The sequence below is a fragment of the Pithys albifrons genome, chromosome 7 (assembly GCF_047495875.1).
Source record: "Pithys albifrons albifrons isolate INPA30051 chromosome 7, PitAlb_v1, whole genome shotgun sequence".
NCBI lineage: Eukaryota > Metazoa > Chordata > Aves > Passeriformes > Thamnophilidae > Pithys > Pithys albifrons.
Window position 1 is genome coordinate 39,620,094 of NC_092464.1, and position 23,059 is coordinate 39,643,152.

At 35.6% G+C, this 23,059-nt stretch overlaps 1 protein-coding gene across 3 annotated transcripts in view; it reads right to left on the minus strand.

The window, feature by feature from the left end:
• TOP2B (DNA topoisomerase II beta) overlaps window positions 1-23,059 on the minus strand; it is a 63,534-nt gene that overhangs the window by 5,523 nt on the left and 34,952 nt on the right. The window contains exons 12-33 of one of the 3 annotated variants that reach the window (XM_071561111.1): window positions 21,443-21,600; window positions 20,629-20,754; window positions 19,781-19,891; window positions 19,576-19,681; window positions 19,308-19,417; window positions 16,788-16,880; window positions 16,579-16,693; window positions 14,066-14,187; window positions 13,141-13,289; window positions 11,656-11,887; window positions 10,148-10,282; window positions 9,496-9,696; window positions 7,683-7,878; window positions 7,449-7,540; window positions 6,157-6,312; window positions 5,944-6,027; window positions 4,683-4,880; window positions 4,198-4,342; window positions 2,843-3,001; window positions 1,843-2,050; window positions 1,271-1,350; window positions 854-964 (exon numbers count right to left, since the gene is read on the minus strand). In XM_071561111.1, the coding sequence (XP_071417212.1) occupies window positions 854-964; window positions 1,271-1,350; window positions 1,843-2,050; window positions 2,843-3,001; window positions 4,198-4,342; window positions 4,683-4,880; window positions 5,944-6,027; window positions 6,157-6,312; window positions 7,449-7,540; window positions 7,683-7,878; window positions 9,496-9,696; window positions 10,148-10,282; window positions 11,656-11,887; window positions 13,141-13,289; window positions 14,066-14,187; window positions 16,579-16,693; window positions 16,788-16,880; window positions 19,308-19,417; window positions 19,576-19,681; window positions 19,781-19,891; window positions 20,629-20,754; window positions 21,443-21,600 (3,087 nt within the window). Of the gene's footprint in view, window positions 1-853; window positions 965-1,270; window positions 1,354-1,842; window positions 2,051-2,842; window positions 3,002-4,197; window positions 4,343-4,682; window positions 4,881-5,943; window positions 6,028-6,156; window positions 6,313-7,448; window positions 7,541-7,682; window positions 7,879-9,495; window positions 9,697-10,147; window positions 10,283-11,655; window positions 11,888-13,140; window positions 13,290-14,065; window positions 14,188-16,578; window positions 16,694-16,787; window positions 16,881-19,307; window positions 19,418-19,575; window positions 19,682-19,780; window positions 19,892-20,628; window positions 20,755-21,442; window positions 21,601-23,059 lie in introns of all 3 variants that reach the window. The other 2 variants (XM_071561110.1, XM_071561112.1) reach the window with 2 other exon arrangements.

Here is a 23,059-nt window from a genome sequence, read left to right on the forward strand (position 1 = left end):
GACTAATAATTCAAAAAATTTATACCTCTGAACTTTGAGGAGAGCCTTTCATCCTCTGTTTCAGTAAGTAAAACAGCTGACTCCAACTGACCCAAGTGATATTCCATACCATATGACATCATGCTCAACATAAAAAGCTGGGGAAGGGGCAGGTGGGAAACAGACATTAGGAGTGATGGTGTTATGTCTTCCCAAGTAACAGTTACATGTGATCGAGCTGGGCTCTCCTGGACATGGCTGAACACCTGCCTGTACATGGAAGTGGTGAATGAATTCCTTGTTTTCCTTTGCTTGCATGCACAGCTTTAGCTTTCCCTATTAAAATGCCTTTGTCTCAACTCATGAGTTTTCTCATTTTTACTTTTTTGATTCTCTCCCCACTCCCAGTGGGAAGGAGAGAGTGAGCAAATATGTGGTGCTTACTTGCTGGCTGGGGTTAAACCATGACACCTACTTAGGACATAAATATTTCTTGGGGATTCCTCCTTTGCACTTGCTTTCCTTCCTTCAAAATAAATAACTTAGATCCATTACAGAAGACTATCTTCAATCCCAGGGTCATCTTATTTCATTTATTCCCTGAGGCTAAAAGTCTTCCATTAGTTCAACTAATTCAAGGCTGAACGCCAGTTCCGTATGTGGAATATATTAAGCTTTGATGCTACAGTAGCCAGTGGAAAGAAAGAAATTAGTAACATAAAGGAGCTGGAGAAAGTTCACATCCTATGTTGAATTTCACTGAGTTCAAAATAAATGAATGCAGTTCCTGCTTTGACGACTGAAAAGACAATGCAAATGTGGTGAAGATGACTTAACATAGATGGATTGGCTAATAGGCCAATTCTATACGTACCCTTTTTAGCAGCTACTGTTTTACTTGGAATTGTCTCTGTTTGTTTTGGGGCAAAAGATGATGAGAAAACAGGAACAGAATCCTCATCATCACTGTCCAATTTTGTTGTATCTACAATCACAGAGTATATTTAGAATAAGATTCATTCATTGCATATTTTAAATCATCAATATTAATTACAGTAAAAATTAATCTCAAAATTTTTTCTGATACTACAGCTAAGCTATGGAGACACTGTGACTTTCTTACCTATGATACAAGCTTTGTTCCTCTAAGGAACTTCCTTCACTTTTCCCCTTTATGGATGTGGACATCCTTTTTCTGCAACTACTGTGTGAAGTTTTTATATACCACTCCCTAACATATTCCACTAATAGTTGCTATAAAGATTAAATAGAACTGTGAAAATAAGCTCACCATCATCTGTCTTCTGAGAGTAAGATGGAAAAGAGAAGATGTTCCCAAAATCTTGATTTTTCTTGGCTTGAGACATTTTTCTACTTGGAAACAGAAAAAGAGAATTCTATGAGTTGCATTAACTACATACTGAAGTACATAGACATCATAATATCCCTTAAAAGATTAGATTCCTGTTTTAGCATTTCTAGCATTTCCGTATATGCTTGCAGCAGACAAATCCCTAAAATCACCATCCAGTCAAGAACTTCAGGCATTTAACATAATTATGTTTTCTTCAGTAGTTCTGTATAACAGACTGGCACAAGACAGAAAACACAGAATCTTTAAAATGCATTTTAACAGATAACATTAGACAGTGTATCATAATTTGGTATGTCATGTTTACCTTTGCAGAGGTTAATTGCAAGGCTGAGATAACATACACTTTAATTCCTCCATAGAAAAGTATACATTTAATTTTATGCGGTACATGTAGAGTAATAACAGTCTGATGTTTCTTAGTTTTGTTCAGACACTTTGGTATCGAAAAATTTCTTAGTAAAGTAATCCTACTGAATTTCAGTACTTACTCTGGAGATGGCTTTGATTTGGCTGGGGAGAAGTCATACTCATCTTTCTCTAAACTGTCTGAGGGAACAAACTCATCCTCTCTGTCATTTGTAATAGGAGAGGCTTTTACTTTGAGCTCATCCAAATCATTATTATTGTTGGCATCATCATCATCGTCAGCATCATCTTCTTCTTCTGAGAAGTCAAAAGTGTACTTGGGCCTCTCAGCTAAAAAAAATCACACATACACACATATCAAGATAGTTGTTTATGTTATGTAGTACACATACATAAATAAATCAAAGTGGAAGTCCGTAAACAATCCCTGCCTCAGAGTACACAAGACAAAAGATTGGTCGATAACAAACGTGTGTCAGCCTGGAAGAATAAAGGGAGATAATTCAAAGTGTTACCAAACATCTATGATCACTTGTGCCTTGTTCAGACACCTTCAGCTAATGGCATTATGGAAACACCACTGCATAAGTACTTTAAAGGAATGGGAATCCTTCATTTACAATTGAAGTTTTCCTGAATCTATCATTTGAACATTCTTCCTAATCAAGTTCTTGAAAAGCTGATCAACAATTTCCAGAAAACTCTGTGTTTTTCCAAACTTTTAATCTTGCTTTTCATGGACTGTTCAGAATTTAGTTGATAAATTTTTACTAGCCTTTTGGGCCTTATTGACAGTATAATTGCATTAGAGTAACTTTTTTTTGTTTGGAATGACATTATATTGTATATTTCTTGTATAATTAACTAGAGTTCTTTGAGCAATTTCTATTCTAATGTTTAGAATAAGGGACCAGATTTCTGGACAAAGTTACAAAATCTTTCATATCAACTTTTAAGTTCTTAGTTCTGACATTAGGAGATTTTTCACTAACCACACAGTGAAGAAAATGTAATGCAAGCTATCTGTAGGAAATAAAGTTCTAAAGGAGGCTATGGTAAAACAAAAATGCAGTTTGGTAGTTGACTTTCAGTCACAATGCACAATTATAAAAGCTTGGGTACCTGCAGCTCTCCTGAGCAGAGAGTCTCTTGGAATAATCACAGGCTCATTCTCCTCTAAATCACTTTCAGACTTGGATTCATCATCTGACCATGGGTTTCGTTTCTTCACTTTTTTTGCACTGGATTTTGTAGATGATGGTGTTCTTCTTACCCTAGTACCTGCCACAAGTAAAAGCATTTACTGCAGTCAGGGTAAAAAATATTTTCATATTTTCTAATTGTTTATGATGCACAAATTTAGCATAAAGTTTCAGCTTAAAAGTTTTCCTCTAAATGTTGTAAACTTTCTTCTCCTTCCTACAGAAAGATTTAACATGATGAAATTATTTCACACAGAACCTTATAGTCTCTAATTTGAAGTTTTAACTCCTTTGCAGTCAAACTTCCATTTTTTTAAAGGTTGCTGAGGTTTTCCATGAAAGGAACATGCAGTTTTCCATTATTCAGAGAACATGATCAGAAACAGCTATTGGAAAAATACAATAAACATGGGAAGCAGAGGATAACAATGAAGTGGGGTAACAATGAAGGTAAGGAGGGGGTAACAATGAAGTCAGTCAATTGCAGGGCAAGCTCAGCTCAAGCTGGGCTAATTTCCTCTGGGCTCAACACTGGCTAGGGTAGGTTTGAGCTGCATGTAGACAAGTCAGTTATAGCTGTACTCAGTTAATTTATTCAGGTTGAAAAACCCCTGAATAATTAAAATCAGATCTTATGTCAGAATAATTATTTGTGTAACCAAATTTTCTTCCTTTTTTAAAAAAAAACTCTCATACTTAAACCTTCTCTTCTGAGTTTAGCTTTCTTTTTTTGTTGCTCCCTCCCCAGTACTATATATTTCTCAAACAGCAATAATAAATTCCTGCTAACAGAGGAAAAAGAAAAGTGAACATAGACATTGGTCAGTCTGCCAAGCCATAGCACCCATAACTTTTAAATGCCAAAATGACTGAATATGCCAATAGGATAATACATTTAATCAAGTTTTACAATCTATACCATTACTCAGACTGAAGGACTAAAGGTCAGTTCCATGTCCTTCAATATCAGAGAGCACACAAACTAGAAATTTCAGTTTGCACAGAATTAACCTCTATCCACCAATTCAAATATTTAAACACCGCACAAATTTGAATGTAGAACTAGAAAGATCCACCACACCCAGGAAAGCAGCTTACAAAATGAAATTTTGGCAGAGAACTTTCAAATATACCTATATATCTTTTTAGGGAAGAAAATAAGATGAAATAGTGATTATTGTGCTATATTTCCCCTCTTATTACATATTAAGAATTTATTTCATGCCCAGTTAGTGTACAGAACCAAGGTTAACTGTGGCTGTGCAAAGATCTTACCAGGCTCCTTCTTCTCCCTCTTAGGTTTAGGGGTTTTAGCTGCTGCAGCTGCTGCATTCAGTGAGTCATCCCCACCACCCTCAGCTGGCACACCACCAAATTCTTCATCAAATTCCATTTTTATTGCTAAAGAATCACTTTCACCCTAAAATTACAAAAAAATGGGCAAAATACAGTAAATTACACCTTTATAGAACTGGAATAGTTTTGTAGATAATAATAAATGAAAATAGATTAGTATATTGGCATTTGTTGAATAGTCTTGGAAAGAAGTTATCTCAATAAAAACACCTGAACAATAAGCAGTCAAAAGAAGTTTGCAAATGTAAAATAAATCCAGTACAAATTTCTTCATTTATTAGGTCAGCAAAACGGTATAAATGCAGCATTGATGACCTCTAGTAATTTCGATTTATGCTACCAGACTAGAAAAATATATCAGTTCAATAATAAGCAATCTAACTACAGGAATTGTTTTGGTTTACCTTCTTCTTTTTCAGCAATTTCCTACTGGCATCAGCTTTCATGGCAGATGTAATCTGTGGGACTATTCTTCTGCCAAATGGTGATGGCATGGTCTCTTCCAACTGAAGTTTCTTCATCTTGGGTTTACCAACTTTGCCTTTTATTGGTTTGCCAACCATGCCAGCCAAAACATCTTCTCTTTCCTGTGCTTCTACTTTCTAACAAACAAGGGGAGGCAGAATGGGGTAACATATTATTTTTTAATGAGAACAAAGTGAAACACAGTGATTATTTAAGATTCAACTTAATTAGGAGCATAAGGCTTCCTTCAATTCTCACTTGAATTGTAATACACTTTCCAGTAATGGAAAGTTGACCACTTAATCCTGGTAAATTCTTCCTTAGCCTGCACAGTTAAAAATTACACTTGTATTCAAGAGTAAATGAATATGAAATTTTGGACACTGTTAGATTGAGAAACTTTCTTTTAGCAAGTTTCTATTTCTTATATATGTGGCTGGATACAATGTAACTTTCCAGTATTCCAGCATTTAACTTACACATCTAGTTTTCAAGGGTCATTTTTAAGGCACATTTTCCACTCCTTTGATCAGTTTTTCCCTCCAGTATGAACATATAACTGAAATACAAACTTTGGAACAGAACATTTCCAATTGCAGCTGTACCACTAACACACAGAGAAATAAAACAGATGTCTTACTTGTATTACCCTGTGTCACTTCAAAGGACTGCATCAGCCCTTTTCAGACAACATTTAAAGCTGAGGATCAGCAAGTTATTTGCCAGTAGGACTTTATCTTTTTCCACAGTTACTGATGAGGCAAAGTAAGGGCCCCTCAAACAGTATTTATGGTCTACACACTCCATTCCTAATTGTACAGCTTTGCATTTGATAATACTTACTGCCTCATAAACAATTAGATCATGTAGAACCACTGCAATTATTGACAAAACAGTACTCCCAGATTTGTGTGTCATTTGAAAACTAACTACCTGCAGGTTATTTTTCTTCTATCATCACTGACTTGAGAAAAAACAATCTATATAGATGTAAAAGACAATCCAAGACAAACACAACCTAGGAACACAAATAACCAATATTGATTTCCCAGTTATCATTATATTTGAATATGTATCTGCTTTTAATTCAAAGCATTGTATTTTTTAATTATTTTGCTTAAATTGTAATATTTTTTATTAATTAATGCTTTTAGTTAAATTAATTTAATGTTTCAGAAATACATGTAAAGTAAAACATACTTCAAGCTCTTCAACAAAGGCCGCTAAATCTTCTTTCCAGAGATCTGAAGGAGATTTCCTCTTAAGGTCATTTAGTTCTCTCTCCTAAAACATGAAATCAGTATGTAGAATGTGAGTTACAACTGAAGTAAATGCCATCAAAACTGAACATTCCCATTAGGCACACCAGTAATTACTACATCATTTCAAACAAGTCTTCCATGATGTACCTACCTTGGAATCTCTATGCTTAATTAACTCTTCCACCTTCTCTTTTGTGAGTGACCACAGAGACATGTTTAAAATATAGTTAAAATCAGGGCCAGAAGTTGCACCAGAAGCAGACGAAGCATCATCATTGGCGTTCTGTGAGTCCTCCTCTTCTGCTGCCTGAAGCAAAACCATTCACAATTACAAGTATTAATAATCTTAGCTTTATGCATGAACTATAGCACCACTCCAAAGCACTGTTAGAGAGTAGTAACATGTGCCCTCATAGGCTGAGTAACCTTAATGTTTTCCAGACCTTTCCAAAAGGCCATATCCCTGTGACCTTCTACAGTTGGATTATTTAATCATTTGATTTAAGAAAACAAATTTGAACCTGATGCTAAGCCATATGCTTTGTATGCCATTGGCTACAGTTACTGGTACTGTCCCAGCTACCTCACAGGGTTGAGACCTTGGCCCTTAGGATATTTGTATATCTGTTCCTTTAGAAATGAGAACTGTCCTTTGGCTAAAAATTGGTATCAGAGCCCCAAATATAAAAACTGAAGTTTGGAAGTAAATCAAAATTTCTCATAATAATAGTTTTTTTATAAAATACAACACAGTATTAAAAGAGAAAGCAAATAAAATGTGAAATGAAAAAAAATAGCTAAAAGCAGTGGCAAGGACACAGAAAAGGGGTAGCTGACAGAAATTTGAAGCTGATTTTCAAAGTAGTTCCATCTTCCCCTAGTAATGCATGAAATCAAATTGTCACATATCTCTCTTGAACAATAAAAACTTCTTGGGTTTTAAAAAAAGCAGAAATTAATATAGGTCAGGTCAAAATAACTAAGTTTAAAAGTCATAGTTTTATAATACTCATGTTTCATTACAGAAAACCAATTAATAAGTTATATAGAAATTATGACATTCAACAATTAGTTTTATACAGGGGGTACATGATGCAGCACTTTTTGCATCAGTCAGTCAGGAATCAAGTTGTCAGTTTTAATTACGGTACATTAAGAAATTCAATCCTCTGCATTCCCATTTTTCAGACTTGTATTATCTAGTTCTCTTTTAAGAATTATCTGCATATCTACATACAATACAAATATTATGTGACTATATTTTTGTGTATTCTTCTTAAAAATGGAAGCCAATAAGGAGTAATGAATAATGTTTTTATAGCGCTACATGTGTTATAAATTAAGTTAGACTACTAGAAAAGAGACATCTGAAACAACATCATCACTTATAACAGCATCAGATTATTACAGCATCAAATACACCCAGAGATTTCAGATTATTACCTTTTCCTGTGCTTCTTTCCAGGCTTTTACTGGATCAGATTCATAACCTCTCTGGACCAACATCTGAATCAAATCTCTTTTTGATCTGTTCTCTACAAGACACACACAACCAGGAGTGGAGGAGAGTGGGTGGAAGAGAAAATCAGTGTCATGTCTCGCATGCAAGTGCTTTCTACTATACTTAAATTTCCAGATTTTCCCCACTGTTAACAGTTCTAACTTCAATTTCCTCACCAATGGTAATTTTCCCTTGTATCTTCTCCAGAATGAAACGAGCTTGATTGTTAAGTTTGGTAGATTCTGCACCCAACATTCCCACAAGCCATTCTTTGCGTAAACTGTAATAATGTAATCGCAAATCAAAGAACTCCTTCAAGATGTCTTGCACAGTTTCATACTTCTTTAAACAACCCATGTGATCAAACAGCACCTGCAAAATACATAATATACTTCTTGAGAGAGATTGCACAAGTCAAACATCGTTAACCTTAATGTAACGGTTGATTTCTATTGCACATATAAATGCACCATACAAAAAGTGGTATTTTGGAGACTGAACTCAAACTTCACTGTGGAACTACACAGCACATAGCTGGATAGATTTTATTTTTATTTACAAGAAGATTTAAGATGAGTTTTATGGTAACACATTCAAACAAAAGGACAGCTACGTAGAGAAATATGCCTAAATTGACTTGAATAACTAATTTTATCTAAATATTAAAGCACAAGTTCAGTAGCTACTAATGATTCTCAACTTTTTGAGAGTTGAAAAGCTTAATAATCCTTAATAATCCTTCAGTTCAGCTGTGAAATCTGTCACTTCAGCTGTGAAAACTACTATCCTTCAAGTTCAAGCACAAAGTAAGAAATCATTTTTACTTGATAGGAGGAATCAATCTTGCCTGACTTCTGACATCTCCAGTTTAGACATTTATAGGTAAACTAGTCACCCTTGGTGCCCTCAATAGTCAAGTGGAAGAAATAAACCCCTCCAGAGGGCAATTCATCCATCCAAAATAGCTATTTGGGAGTTGGGGGACAATGACTAGCTCACATAACTTTTTAAGATGTTTACACTAGGGTAGATTAATTCCTACACACATACAGAAAGCAGCCCTTGCTATTTATTTCAGTAGGAAGAAAACGTAGGATTAAGATGCAAAACATTTTGTAATGTGTGAAACATAAAACTGATGACCGAGTCTCACAGCAGTTCATAGGGTTGTTTAAATGTGTGAGAAACACTATCACCTTCACTTGGGAGGTTTCCTTTACAAGTACAATCTATAAAATCACTTGAGCAAAGCCTGTTTCCTCTTCCAATTCTATGGTCTTTAATTTAATTTTAAACTATTTTCACATAGCTTTTGATGTATACAACTATAGAAACAGTAATGATAATTGTGCTTTGCGATAAAATCTGGAAGTAGCATCTGTCATAAAAAAAGAACTATTTTTTCATTATCTGCAAAGACAGGTTGTTTGGAAATCTGGCAGAAACTATCTCACAATTGAAATCCCTCTCATAATAGACAGACATATATATATATATATTTTCACATTCTTAGTATGGTTAGTAATTTACAGAACTATTATGTCTTCAGCAGCTTAAGTACAGTGCTTGTTATACCTGAAAACCTAAAATTGGATTTTGGTTGGTGAAAATATTGGATCATTTAATTCCTATTAGAAGAGTAACAGTCCTGAATAAAGAGCCATTTTTAAAATGGAACTTGTCTCAAGTTTAAAACTCTAATTATTATATGGAGAAAGTTATTTGTATGATCTACTTTATGTTAATCATTTTTGGTTAGGTGCACAGGAAATTTTCAGTTACAGGAAAGCAAATACCCCAGGCCTGTCTTACTTGAAAGACTCATCAGGACTCATCATATGCTTGTCATCACTACAATTTTCTACTCTTCGAACAATTTCAAACACACAATGCACTGTTAAATATGAAGGACCAAAGTATACTACAACAATATTTGAGTTTACAACAAGCAACAGTAGGGATTCTGATAGCCAAACATGAAAAAGTTACCATAGAATTACAAGTAAGACTTGTTTGAAGCTTGAAGACTTTGTGCAATCCAGCAGCTTCTGCCTGTGCAAGTTTTTCTTCTGTCATCTTCACAACAAACTTCACAGTTGTGTCAGTGTGGTATTCCTTATAGTCAGAAATTAATGCTGGAGTTTTTTCAGTCCCATTCAACATAGGTTCTAGGACCTGCTCTTTGTACACCTATTAAAAATAGGGCAGCAAAAACCAGAAGCATTTAAAATGCCTCAAAACTGCAAACCAACTGAACAACATAAACTTTCAAAGCTTTGTGCATTTCATCTGATACTGGTTGTAATTTACAGAATGAGTATAACCTGCAAAATGCAGGCAAGAATAGGGCAACCACAAGAGATATCTAACAAGGATCGAAAAGGTTATTCTAAAGTGGATTAACTATGAATTCAGCAGAAGCAGCCAGTATTCTTTGTAGCATGTACAGTAGATGGCACAAGTAGAAAACCATCTTCTACAAAAGCACACAAAACAAAACAATGAAGCCATGTTCCCTTTCATGTATGTATTACCATCAGAAACTGTGTTAGAAGCTCATGTAGATGTAGAATTAAATAATTTAAAGAGGAACTCTTCACTGATTTTAGTTTTTATTTAAATGCATTTCACTTTTACTCACCTGGGTCCATGTCCTTACAGGAAGCTCTGTAATTTCTACTGTGTTCCTGTCCACCACAAATATTTCACCACTGACTACATATTGATTTTGACCAAGCTCCTGAATGGTTCCTTTGAAGTTTTTGTAGTTTGGGAGCTGAAATTGGAAAAACCAGGAAAGTAGTAATAATCTTCATAATGAAGTGTCAGAAAAGATCTGTTTCCCATACTCCATACAGCTACCAATTTATATTGCACTAATCCATCAATCAGCCTCTTTGTGCCTGTGAAAATCTGAAGTAGTAGGAAAAGTAGTACAGAAAAACCAGAATACACACATGCAAATGACAGGACCAAGCATCCCAATGTCCACAGAGTAGAAAAAGTCTTAAGATGCAACTGAACCCAGTGTGGTCGTAGGGTTTTGTTTTGACCTTTTGGGGTTTTTTTTCTCTCTTTTAAAGAAAATTCTAAGCACAAATAAAGCATGACAGAAAGCAAATTAACATCCCAGTCTCACAACAACTTTACAGAAGTGGTACTACCTCCACTAACCATTTTTTCATTTTTATGCTGTTTCCAAAGTACAGTGGAACCTGTCCATTGTAAAACTTAACTTCCAGGGTGGGGAATTTTCTGAACAGATTCCCTTATCCAGCTTACCATGTGGACACAAACACATACCAGCATACAGAAAGAAGCTAGATGAAGGCAGAACTGCCTCTTTCAACCATAGTGAAGCTTCAGTTGACTGTGAGACTACACAAAAGGCCTAGGAGTCCTAAAGGAAGGGCAATGAATTGCATTAATTTAAAAAAAAACAAACCCTAGTCATTGTTCCCAAGAACTACGTTATGAAAATTGATACAGTACACTCAGGGAATTGTGATCTAGATAGAGATGTTTCTGCTTCTATGACTTAGTAAACACAGCAAAGTAGTAATATTCATCAGTTGTAAAATAAAGGTTACATTGACTGTATTTCATCTCTTGGTTCGAAATATTAAGGGTCCGCACAGGCACCTTCCTGTCCACATTTTTTTTCAAATATACACCATTTCTGTCTTATAATATTTTAAATAAAGAAACAGAAGCTAGATGCAGTTCAGAAGTTGCTTGCAACAGCAGTATCTTGGAACAGCAGCAATATCTTCTCCTATGTTTACAGATATATAAGAGAGAACAATTCCAACAAGATGGAGAAAACGTAAAGTTTGGCTGAAGATAAGTAATACCTTCAAAGAGTGGTACAACTTTTTACTGTCATGCCATAACTTGCTACTAGGAAGATGTACAGTCAACAGACTGAAGAAAAAGTCTTCTAAAATAATTTGAAAAAATACAAATTACAATGGTTTTGCTTCAAGGTGAACTCCCCCAGCCTTATCCCAACAGTCAAGAGAAGCTTCTACGCAAAATTACTACAACAAACCAGCTCAGATACTCCAATAATCACAAAGTTCTAGAATGATAGGAATTAATTTTGTAAGTACAAACATATAAAATACCAATATATAAGATTATTTTTACCATTGGGTGGGGATCTAAGCCATCCAGCATTCGTCTGACATTGTTTACAATCTCTCTGGTATCATAGTTTGGAAGTTTGCATGCCCATCCAGTACCAATTCCTTCAGCTCCATTTACTAAAACCATAGGAATGATGGGAATATACCATTCAGGCTCCACACGTTGGTTGTCATCATAAAGGAATTTAAGCAAGTTGTCATCCACTGATGGAAAAAGTAACCTTGCTAGAGGACTTTGAAAAGAAAAAGAAGAAACCCATTAAAACTCAAATCCAGTAAAGTACATATTGCTTTAACAGTCCTTGGGCCCAGATATGATCTGTTTGTAGATTTTTCTCACATCTTCCTTTCTCTCTGCCATTCCGACACTGAAAATTCAACGTACATACCTCCTGAGAAACAGAAGTTCTTCCCAATAATAGAAGAGTGTGTTGCTAACAGATGATGTTTGTTTCCTTCACAATAACACAGGTACCTGATGCATTAGCAACTGATGACATTTGACATCTACAAAATATCATTCTTCGAAGCATTCAGAACACACAGCTCAATGTGACACTGGGGCACTCACTAATAAAGCAACACAGCATGGCAAGAGTTGCCAAACTTCCTTGCTTAACTGTAGGACTAGGAGCCTCTGAAAATGCTACAGAGGTTTTGTTGGTGACTCCTTTTGCACATCCGCAACATTCTCCTGGGTGAGTATGATTTTCAGCATCTCATGGAAGAAGGGAAATGTAGAAAATTAGGTTGCTACAGAAAGAATATAGATGAGAAATGGAATAAAACCTGATATTTACAAATAAAGCTTACAATGAGAGGAAAAGAAGCTACGAGGAAGTTTAGGCAATTATCACACTGAAATTAGGAAATAAAATCAGCAACATAATTTATAAAATGCTGTAATTTGCCTTAAGGAGCACATTTTAACATTCTGCACACTAAAATGAATTTCAAGTTCTTACGTGTGAAAAAACAGCATTATTAAGTAAGGTCTTCATTAATAACTATTTGTAATTTAGTTTGATATGAAGAAACTCATCCAAAAGGAAAAGAACCAGTCTGAACTTTGAAGTCTAGGCCGAGTAGCAGGATTTGCCACTAGGCAGAAACACCCTTGCTGTTGTGAAACTGAACAGATTTCACACTGAACAGGGGAACCGAAATCTTCTGCAAGTCACAATTTCTGATTAGTAACTGATTTGAGTGATCTACACCTTCACTCTTCAGCCTTGCACTTTTATGCATGGAAAAATCACATTTAAAAAAAAATTAAGGGAAAAAATATCCATGTGCAAAACCACACTTCGAGATCCAAAATAGAATTTGAGTTTCTATCAAAATCTCCCAATCTTCCCTCATTCCTCATCCACAAAAAAACCCCCAAAAACAACAACAAAAAAAAAAACCCCAAACTGTTGTGAAAGGATTTTTTTCATAACAAGGCTTTTTAAAAGCATGCATTTAGCTTTACATTTGTATTTACCTTAACATGGTAAAAATGTAGCGAGGGCTGGCAGCATCCTTTCCACCATGAAGCCTGGTGCCAAACTGACCAATAGGTTGTAGCAGATTCACATTGTTACTTCCAACAAAGTTCTGAGCCAAGTTGACGATAGTCATCATTAACGCTTGCTGCAAGAAAATACATATTCATAGTAAAAGGTAGAGACAATCTTTCCTAATCAACCAGTAAACCCTACTTTTTAATGCACCAATATTGTGTGATTAACCTGAATTAAATTCTTAAAAAAGCAGTCTCCCTGAGAGAGGAATGTTGTAAACCTATTCCAAGAGCTGCTGGCAAAACATAATACTTCCCTTCCCACAGCCACATTGCCTTCCTGATTTAAGTTTCCTTACATTCTATGCTTACAAAAATCCCTGAGCTTCACAATTTTTAATAATGCAATTCTCTGGAGGAAGTCAAGGGGCACAAACTGACTCCATTTACTACTGCACATCTAACTAATATGGACTACTAATATGCCAACTCTTGCTAATATTTCAGATAACTATAAACAAAACAGAAGCTAGAGATAATCTTTGCTCTGACACTGTATCAAATTTTTGAAGAAGAGTGCCTCTGCTTAATTTCTTAAAATACTTTATTGTCCTAGTATATAGTTCCTATATTTCTATGATTTGAGAATCTAGAGGGTACATAGGCAATTAGTTATCTAATATTTTTCCATAAGCCACAATGTATTTGGGTTACCACTGTGCACAAAGACTTGGAAAGAAAGGATATACTCAGTCTTATAAAGCTACATACTGTTCAATTCCTGTTCTTTAAATCTGTGATTAGTGGACTTACAGTCAATAGGTTTGCAATTTCAATACTACAAACATTTACCCAATATTTAATGTAGACTAAAACTCCTTACAACTTCACCACGCTCCATACTCACCTCCCCATGGTGATAAGCCGACATTTCAGCCACAGAACCAGCCAGCTGAGCAACCTTTACTTCACGTTTGTCATTTCTCTTAAAGCAAGTGAACAAAACTTTGCGTTGCCCTGGTTTTAAACCTATTAAGAAGAACATCCCACTTTAAAACATATGCTGATGTGTGTGTTGAAAGTAACAAACTCATTTGGCTTTATTATCATTTCCAGTCTCTCAAAAGTCCAAACTTTAAAGGGAAGCAAATTCACACTGTAACATCAACAAAATAATAAATTAATATATTAATTCTTTAAAAATAATAAACCAAACTCGGAAAATTAACAGAAAAGTTGAAACATAACCCTTTCAGTCAATTAGTATTATACAGCACACAATAAATCTTTCTCATAAAGGGCAACTTGATCCGAGATGCATGACTTTCACAAGCCAAGAGTCCTTTCCATTCTACTCAGCAAAACCTTTTTTCTAAGAATATCAACACAAGTTCAGCAATGACAAGTGTAACTGTAGCTTACATGTGTTTTAAAGCACTCTGAATTTTTACTTTCTATGTGAAACTCTCAAATACTCAAGAAAATTCAACAAAAAGATATGTTATTTGTCTCCTTTTTGGATCTTACAGAGTTTCAAGAAAGAAGCCAGTCTCATATCTTCTGGTTTATTTTCATTGCTTAGGCTACTTAGGGTACAACATCTGTGTGGGAAGGATTGCGTCATATTTTCTGTGATAACTAGAACTGATAAGTTGTTCTAGATCACACTTATTGATCTATTCAGTGTTTTAATTCATATGCATTTATGAAATGCACTAAGAAATCGTTATGTGTTGCCATTACTACCCTGGGTCAAACATTATAGCAAAAACTGGAAAAAAACCCAAACCAACAACAACAAAAGAAACCAAAACACCCCCCCCCAACAAAATAAAACCCAAAACAAAAAAAGAGACACCTGACTCCAATCTCCATTTCATTTAAATATGGAATTTGTTTTACAGTGGGTCCACATCAGGTTTTTCTACCAAATCCATTGAATATAACAAAATTGAAGGATTTTCTTTACATAGAAGAATCCCAAGGGAGTGAGAATGGTAACTAGTAACTGTGAAGAGATAATCAAAATGTTCTTCCTCTTCCTTCTTTTTCTAAGATTTGCCACCAGACCAGTCTGTTATACATCACCAGATGACACTAAAGGACAAAAACTATTGCTAAACAACTCATATCCACACCCAGAATGCAGAATTACAGCCAGAGTTGGCAGAAACATTGATAGCAATTATATACAATATTTCTAGTATTATATACACATACATTATATTGCATATACATATTGCCATATACAAATATATGAATAACTATGTTCCCTTCTTATTTTCTTACACTTCTGTAGAGTCTTGAAGAACTTCAATTCAAACGAGCACTTGTTTACTGCAAGCTCATTCTTTATTTTAAGTTTCAGCAAAAGCATTCTGCTGTTTCTGAGAAAGCAGTCAGAGCACAGTATGTTAAAAGGAACAATGATCTCTTGAAAAATACAGCTCTATAATTACCCAACTATTAGAGGAAGTAAGTGTGGAGAAGTTGAGACTGACATTCTTTGACTCCCCAGAGATGTACCTGCCATACCTAACTCAGTCTCATTCTGCAACGAAGCTGGGGATCCATCTTTACCAGGAAGTTACTGGGCCTATCCCCCTGTGAACTATCCAAGTCTCTCATCCAAAATACAAAAAGCTCTTGCTGCATGAATATTTTGGTATGGGTCTGTAGTGTCAAGAAGGTTGACCACTTCCACTATAAAAATGTACTGGAAAGTGGAGATTAAAATGCTCTCCCCCCACATACTCTTCCCATGAAATCTCAAGGCCTCTTTTCTGACCTTAGTAAGATTATGCGTACAGACAGTAACATGGGTGGAAATTCCTGCTCACACTGTCTGCAGACAGTTTTACAAATGAAGCTCTAGTGTAGTGTAGTGAGGCTGCTTCTTTTAATGTTCATGCAAAATTGCAGGTCAGTAAACTGCCTGCAGTGTAAGACTAAAGGGAGAAAACATTTGCATCTTCATCTGCATTCAGCTGCTGATTTGAATTTTAATTATTAGAAACACTTAAGACTAGCTTTCTCTGATAGTTTGACTAGAAACAAAGCACTTGTAGGGCCTTAGGAATAGGTCTGGTTAAGTAAAAAGGCTGCATCATCTTTATAGGTCTCCAGTGGATCCACTCCAGGAGCTCCATGTCTCTCTTGTACTGAGGGGCTCAGAACTGGACACAGCTCTCCAGATGAGGCCTCACTAGGACTGAGTAGAGGAGAAGGATCACCTTCCTTGCCCTGCTGGCAATGCTCTTCATAATGCACCCCAGGATACCATTGACATGAATTGATAACCAATATATAGAAGTTCTTATAGTCTCTACTTGAATGAATTGATTCCAATACAAATCACAGCTTTAAAAACCATCAATAAAGAGGAATGTTCCAACAAATCACAAAGATTTATCAGCTTACCATCAACAAGGGAAGGGATAGATCTCTCATTGTCTGAATTTGAGAAAAGGATTAACTCCTTGTTAATGAAATCATTGTAAGTCAAATGTTTGGTTGCTGTGCCATATAAAAATTGCTGAAAAAACAACACATACATTATTCATTCAATACAAAAACTACATTACATTAAATCTCACTTGGCAGATTTATTACTATTATTTAGGACTCACTTCGGGAAGGCCATGTAGCCGACGCTGTCGTCTGTCTTCCATGAAATTTGTTAACCATTCTTTTCGGTCATCAATCTTCTTCTTACTGAAGGCCTGAAAAGATTCCAAGAACACTAAATTATCAGCAATATCAATGTTTGTGTAAATGTATGTTACTTTAGTCAGAATTTTAAGCACATTGCACTATCTGATCAAGTATTCAATAAAGCTTATTTGGACAAGCTAATCCATATAACTAATGTTTACATTTAAACAGCAGTACCAGGACATGATTTTCAGACATTTTTGCACACAGTTTTTGAACTGACAGATCTCTTGCTGATTGTTTAAATTTATATTACTTTCCTGAAATTTGCACACATTTAGACATATCTTATTATTCTTCTCTTCTTCACATCAGAGTTGTCCTTTGATGCGCAGGTCTGAAGGTCTTTCCCCATACAGCTTTAAGTTCACTCATTTAGAGTGAATTATAACCATCTCTCATCAAGAAAATGAACAGAAGGTATTACAAAAAAATACCCTACTCTTCTTTTCTCTCTACATGCCCTTGAGACCAGATGGGCTGGATTATGCTAAGTTGTATGAGTTACCATGTGATAAGTCACGGCTTTGTGGAATGCTTTATTTGGATTGAATGTTACCCTTCAAACTTTTGCCAAGTACTGTTTATTTTCCAAAGTTTACCAGTAAAAATACCTCCTGAGAACACGTGTGCAGCTTTTATCCTTTGCGCTCTCCCTTAAGGGTTTTAAAAGAACCAAAGGCTCTTTAATAGATCTGATGGGTGGATTTTGGAGCCTTGCATATTTTTGAAGTAAAGACCCTTCAGTGAGCTCGTAGCTCAGGAGCTGGGGTCTTAAAGAGGTTTAAGAAAGATTTTGGCTACTTTGGGACACCTTTGTTAGTTGCTGAAGTACTGCCTCTTTTTCTCAAGGAATAACATACAGAGACTCCATCACACTGTGATTTCAATCACTCTCCTGGATAAGAAGACAGTCATCAGCACTATCTTTTTTAAAGGACTCTAACTGAAGCACTCCAGAAGAGTTCAAAGAGTAGTTTAATTTCCTTGGAGACCGTGGTATTACATAATAAATATTAAACCGTAGTAACTTAGCCTCTGAGAAAGGGACTAAGTCATATCACCCTGTTTTGCATCAGACTGACTTGCTTTGTGACCAAAGCTTGATAATTCACAATGTCAGACATCTGAAGGCTTAAGATTAGGCTTTTGTAAAAATAAGAATAAATTCTTACAATTTTCTTGTCTCCTTTCAGTTTATCTATACCTGTTCTAGACTAATGACCAAGAGCAGGATCAGCACAAATTTTTTTAATAGAATAGAACTAATGGAATTAAGATCTTGAATCTGTTCTCAAATATTTGTTCTTGAATAGAATAAGGAGGGGTTTTTTTCTGTTTCCACTTAAAACTGCTATTCTAATACTTCCTTCGCTAGCAAAAGAGTTCTTCAGAATGTTGACAAATTTAGGCTTTCCTAGATTTCAGCTATTATGAGGCCTGGCAGAGCCTATAATCTCACACCACCTATGCCCAGAGGTAAACTTGGGGCTGGGATCACAGCTATCAGCAGAAGAAATGTGGGTAGGAGTACAAGTGAAGCTTCTGTTAACAGCTCCAGTACCAGTCATAGTTGTACAGCTGTAACAGAGATGACCAGCTTCATCCTGAATTGACAGGATACCATTTTAGACAATAGTGAGGATTAGCCATAACAGGTTATAAGGCCTCAGGTATCAATCAGCCTGTGTATGGAAGCCTATTTGCAGAAACAGAGATCAGAATTTTGTGCCTAAAAATACACATTTTATGCATCCACAGTATAAAGAAAAGTTGTTTTGTCTAAGATAGCTATTTTCAATTTTTCTCCTTTTTCTCTCCTACCCTTTTTTTTATTTAATGTGACCTAAAATTAAAATAGCAAATTAGATAAAAGTTGAAATATTTCTTGAAAAAGCAGCTTTGTTACAGACACTTCATCCTTTGTCCTTCCACAAAGTTTCTTTGAAACACAAGTACTTTCCTGCACACAACTACAAGATTTCAAATTCAAATATGTAGAGCACATGCATGAACACAAATATGTCATGGTGATGTATCTTCAATGAATAAATAATATTTATCTGATCTTATTTTCTCAGAAACAAAATACAAATCTAAGTACATAATTTGTTTGGGCTCTGTTGTCTTCCACAGAGTACTTTTTTGCATGGTTTGTCTTTAAAAGCAAGTCTGACTGTAAGGTTTCTTGATAACCGCCTCACACAAAGTTATCAAAGCCAAAAGCAGAAGGTAGAGCTGATTTTGTAGTTTGGATAAAGCTTACTCAAAATTTAAACTATTTTCCAAAAGACTCTTTCTCTCTCAAAAGTAGTTTTCTCAGATACTCAAAAAAATCCCAAAACAACTCTGCTTGGTCTTTCTCATGTGCCATTTTCAGAAGACAATGGAAACTAAAACATATCATCTACAGGAGCACTTTTGTAAGTTCTTACCAGTGTAATGGCCGCATCATCTTCAGGACCAGCATATCGAAATAAGATCCGATGCCTTTCCATGTCCGCAAAATATTCTTTTGCTTCTTTAGCAGTGCTGGTACCCAACCCTGAACAATAAAAAGTTTTATTATCTGACCTGTTTTATGGTACTGGGAATATTATAAAATCATTACAGAGGATACTACAATAAAAACAGCTACAAATAAAACTCATAGCACCCATTTATAATTATTTACCCATATCACTTATTTGTTTTTAAACAAACCTTTGTAGTATTTTATCTTCCATGCTTTATGATTCTCCATATGTTTTTTCCACTCATCAAATTCAGGGATACTATAGAATGAAAGTTCTTGCTTATTTTTGCTTGCCTTTAAAAAAAAAAAAGGCAAAACAAATAAAACAAAACAAAGTCAGCTTTTCTCTTGCACTGTAAGTAATCCATAAAATCTCAATAATATAATCTGTACCTTCACAATGGGGGTGATGAATTCCTCAAGAAAACCATGTTTCAACAGGGATGGCCAATTGTGATGAATAAAATTGATCAACAAGCCCTTTATGTGAGATCCATCCTGATCCTGAATCAGAACATGAAAACATGAGGAAATCTTATAAAATGTCAAATTCCCAAAACCACCAGAAACCCCACTCACTGGTCTGGATACACCAAAACAATGTCTGTTGACAAAAAGCATCCAGTATTAACTTGGATTCCAAAACAGACCTGGGTATGAAATAACCACCTGTGAATGGTACTATCCCGAGCTAACAATAAGCTCTTCCAAGCCAAGTGCATGATTGCAGTTCAAAGTTTCTCTGCCTGTGGCATGTTTTGACTGAGAGCTATACAGCTCTCCCAGACACCACAGAGCTGAATTTTTGTGGAAGAAGGCCAAGCCTGGCCCACAGTTCTCACTGGTGACAAGATGCATGATAGTTCAATCATGAGATTATCCAAAAATAATTGCCTGCATTCTTATCTCTGCATGACTTTGCTAGCAATATCCCCTCATCTACTGTTCCCTTTTTTTCTTACTTTCAACATATTTTTGAGTTATAAAAAGTGAGCTTTTATTACTTTGGCTTCTCTACTGTTTTGTGCAGCAAAGTTCAGTTGTTCATTTGGAGTAACCAAAACAACACACAGATCAAATAATCCTGTAAAGCAACCTCATACATGAGGGATTATCGCTGAATGAATCCATACTTTCATAGCTGAGATAGGTTTTAATGCACCAAAATGTAACCTAGGAAATTGCAGCAAAACGCATTTTGAGATGCTCTGTATACTAAAACATGTGAAGTTCAGACTTACCTGATCTGTCATAATCATAATTTTTCCGTATCTCAAGCTTTTCAGAGATTCTGGATCTTCATAGCTCTTCTTGTATTGTAGTCCAACTATTTTGATGATGTTGTTGATTTCTGCATTTTCCATAATCTGTATAAAAGTTAATTTTGCAGTCCGTGTAAAGCAGAAGTTTAGAAAGATCCCAGTCTTTTTTATATGGGCTTTACAGCTACTATTTCAATGAACCCAAACTCAACTTCATAACCTTTTTATCCCCAGTCCCTTGCAGTCTTTGCTCTTGTAAATATTTCTTCTGTACATGCAAATTCTCAAGGCTGGACCACACTCTATGGTCACAACACTCTGAATCAGGAAAACACAGGGAAAACTGCATGTGTAACAGAGTCACCTCACAGAGCTGTCTTCTCTTTCTGCTGTTTCTGTGGCATATGCAACACATCTCTTACTATACACAAATGATGGAGGGAAGCAAAAATAATGTGATGGGGTAATGCTGCTGCACTCATCTTGTGAGTCAGTGAAATCAATGGTAATGAGAGAATACAAAATTTCAGAGGTTTTAAATATTCATGTTAATGCATCATAGCAAAATTTTCTTCCACTTGTGAAGAAATAAACTTTATCATGCCAGTACTACACTACTACACTGAGCATTTCCAGGTCTACCCCAGGCTTTAAAGTAGCTGGTACTTTATGTAATATGAGCCTGAAATTTTTCATGAGAAAATGAAAATTCAAATATGAAGATGTAAGTCTAGATATCAAAAATAAACAGAAGACATCCATTTGTCATTAAAAGGAGGACAAAACTACGTACCTGTTTGTGAGAGGCTTCTCGAACATTGAGAATTTTGCCCCTGAGTGGGAATACCCCGTATCTGTCTCTACCAATAACACCTAAGCCAGAGACAGCTAGAGATTTGGCCGAGTCTCCTTCTGTTAATATTAACGTGCAGTCCAAGGAATGTTTACCACCTGCAGGCCAGGAAGAATTTGAGAAAAAGCAAAATAACCCAGAAAGTGTAACTCAATTAAAAGAAATACAATTGAATTCTTCCTTCTCTACATTTAAATACACTGAATTTCTATTTCTAGGGATGGCTTTCCAAACCACTAACACTGCACAACGAGTATGAGTATACTTACCCCTAGCAGTACACTATGGAGTGTTATGGACAAGTTGCTAAATAGACAGAATGGAATGCAATGACGGCACATTTTATGTAATTGTCCCCACATGTCTTCACAAAAGAAGTCAGATTGCCTCTGTACCCTTACCATTTCATTTTTCTAGCTGCAAATTTCTTACACACATACATTATGCATGTCTGAGTTACACATAGGAATTATTTCCCATTCTGTATTTCCCCTTTCTTCACAGCATATTTTAAAAAGTAATGTATTAAATCACAATTTTGTGGGTTTCCTTTTTTATTGTCCATCAGCTGAAGCTAGACAACTGTAAGAAAAACTTGATAGAAAAGCTCAAAAGACGAGAACATGTGCACTTATACCACACAAATTTCTTGAACAGAAAAACAAATCTTTACTAACAGTGTAATTTTGACTGTACAAGACACACTGTCTCTGTGCCCAGTGTACTCAGAACTGGTATGACATTTATGTTCTGCTTATTGCAACTGCAGTAGTAGAATAGATGTTCCAAGTAACAAAGAGGCTGAAAAAAGGAATCCACCCTTTTGCAAGGGTTCAAATGCTCATTAAGCAGTTTTGCTGTTTTATACATGCTAAGAGGTAGGAAAGACTGCAAAAAACTTCAAGCTGGTTAAGTCTCATCTATAGCTAATAAGATAAGTTTTGAATATCCTGGAATTTAAAATAGGTACTGTGATTTGCTTTTAGCTGGTAGGTAAAAAACACTCCATACTTCCTATTACACAGAACTTACATTCAGCATCTTTGGTTTTCTGAATCAAGATGTCTGACCTAATATAATCTAAATTAGACAGCTATTCACACTGCCGGGAACTACCTATCAGCAAAGTGGACTCCAAATACAAGAAAAATACTAGTCTGATGTTTCAGAATATACAAAAGCAAATATTTTTCCCTAAGTGAACGGCAGAAAACACATCTGAATGTCATTCAGGTGCACTTTCTTCTGGAATGGATGCAATCATTAGCAATTAATTTCATGGAAATAGAATATGCCAGGTATTTTCCTGAGCACAGCTCTAAAGAATGCAAAGAAAAAACTATATGAACTGTCAGGTTCAAAAAATGCGTTTATGCTTCATCATATTTAACAATCCGCTCCCTTATAACCCTATATTCCTATTCCTTATTTTTGCTTTTATCCTACCCCTGCTCCTCCAACAAGCCACAGAACAATGTATAGCCCATCAAGATAGCAAAAAAGCAAGAATGACCAGGTATAGGACTCAGTCTTCACAGTGGGCGAAGAAATCTGCAC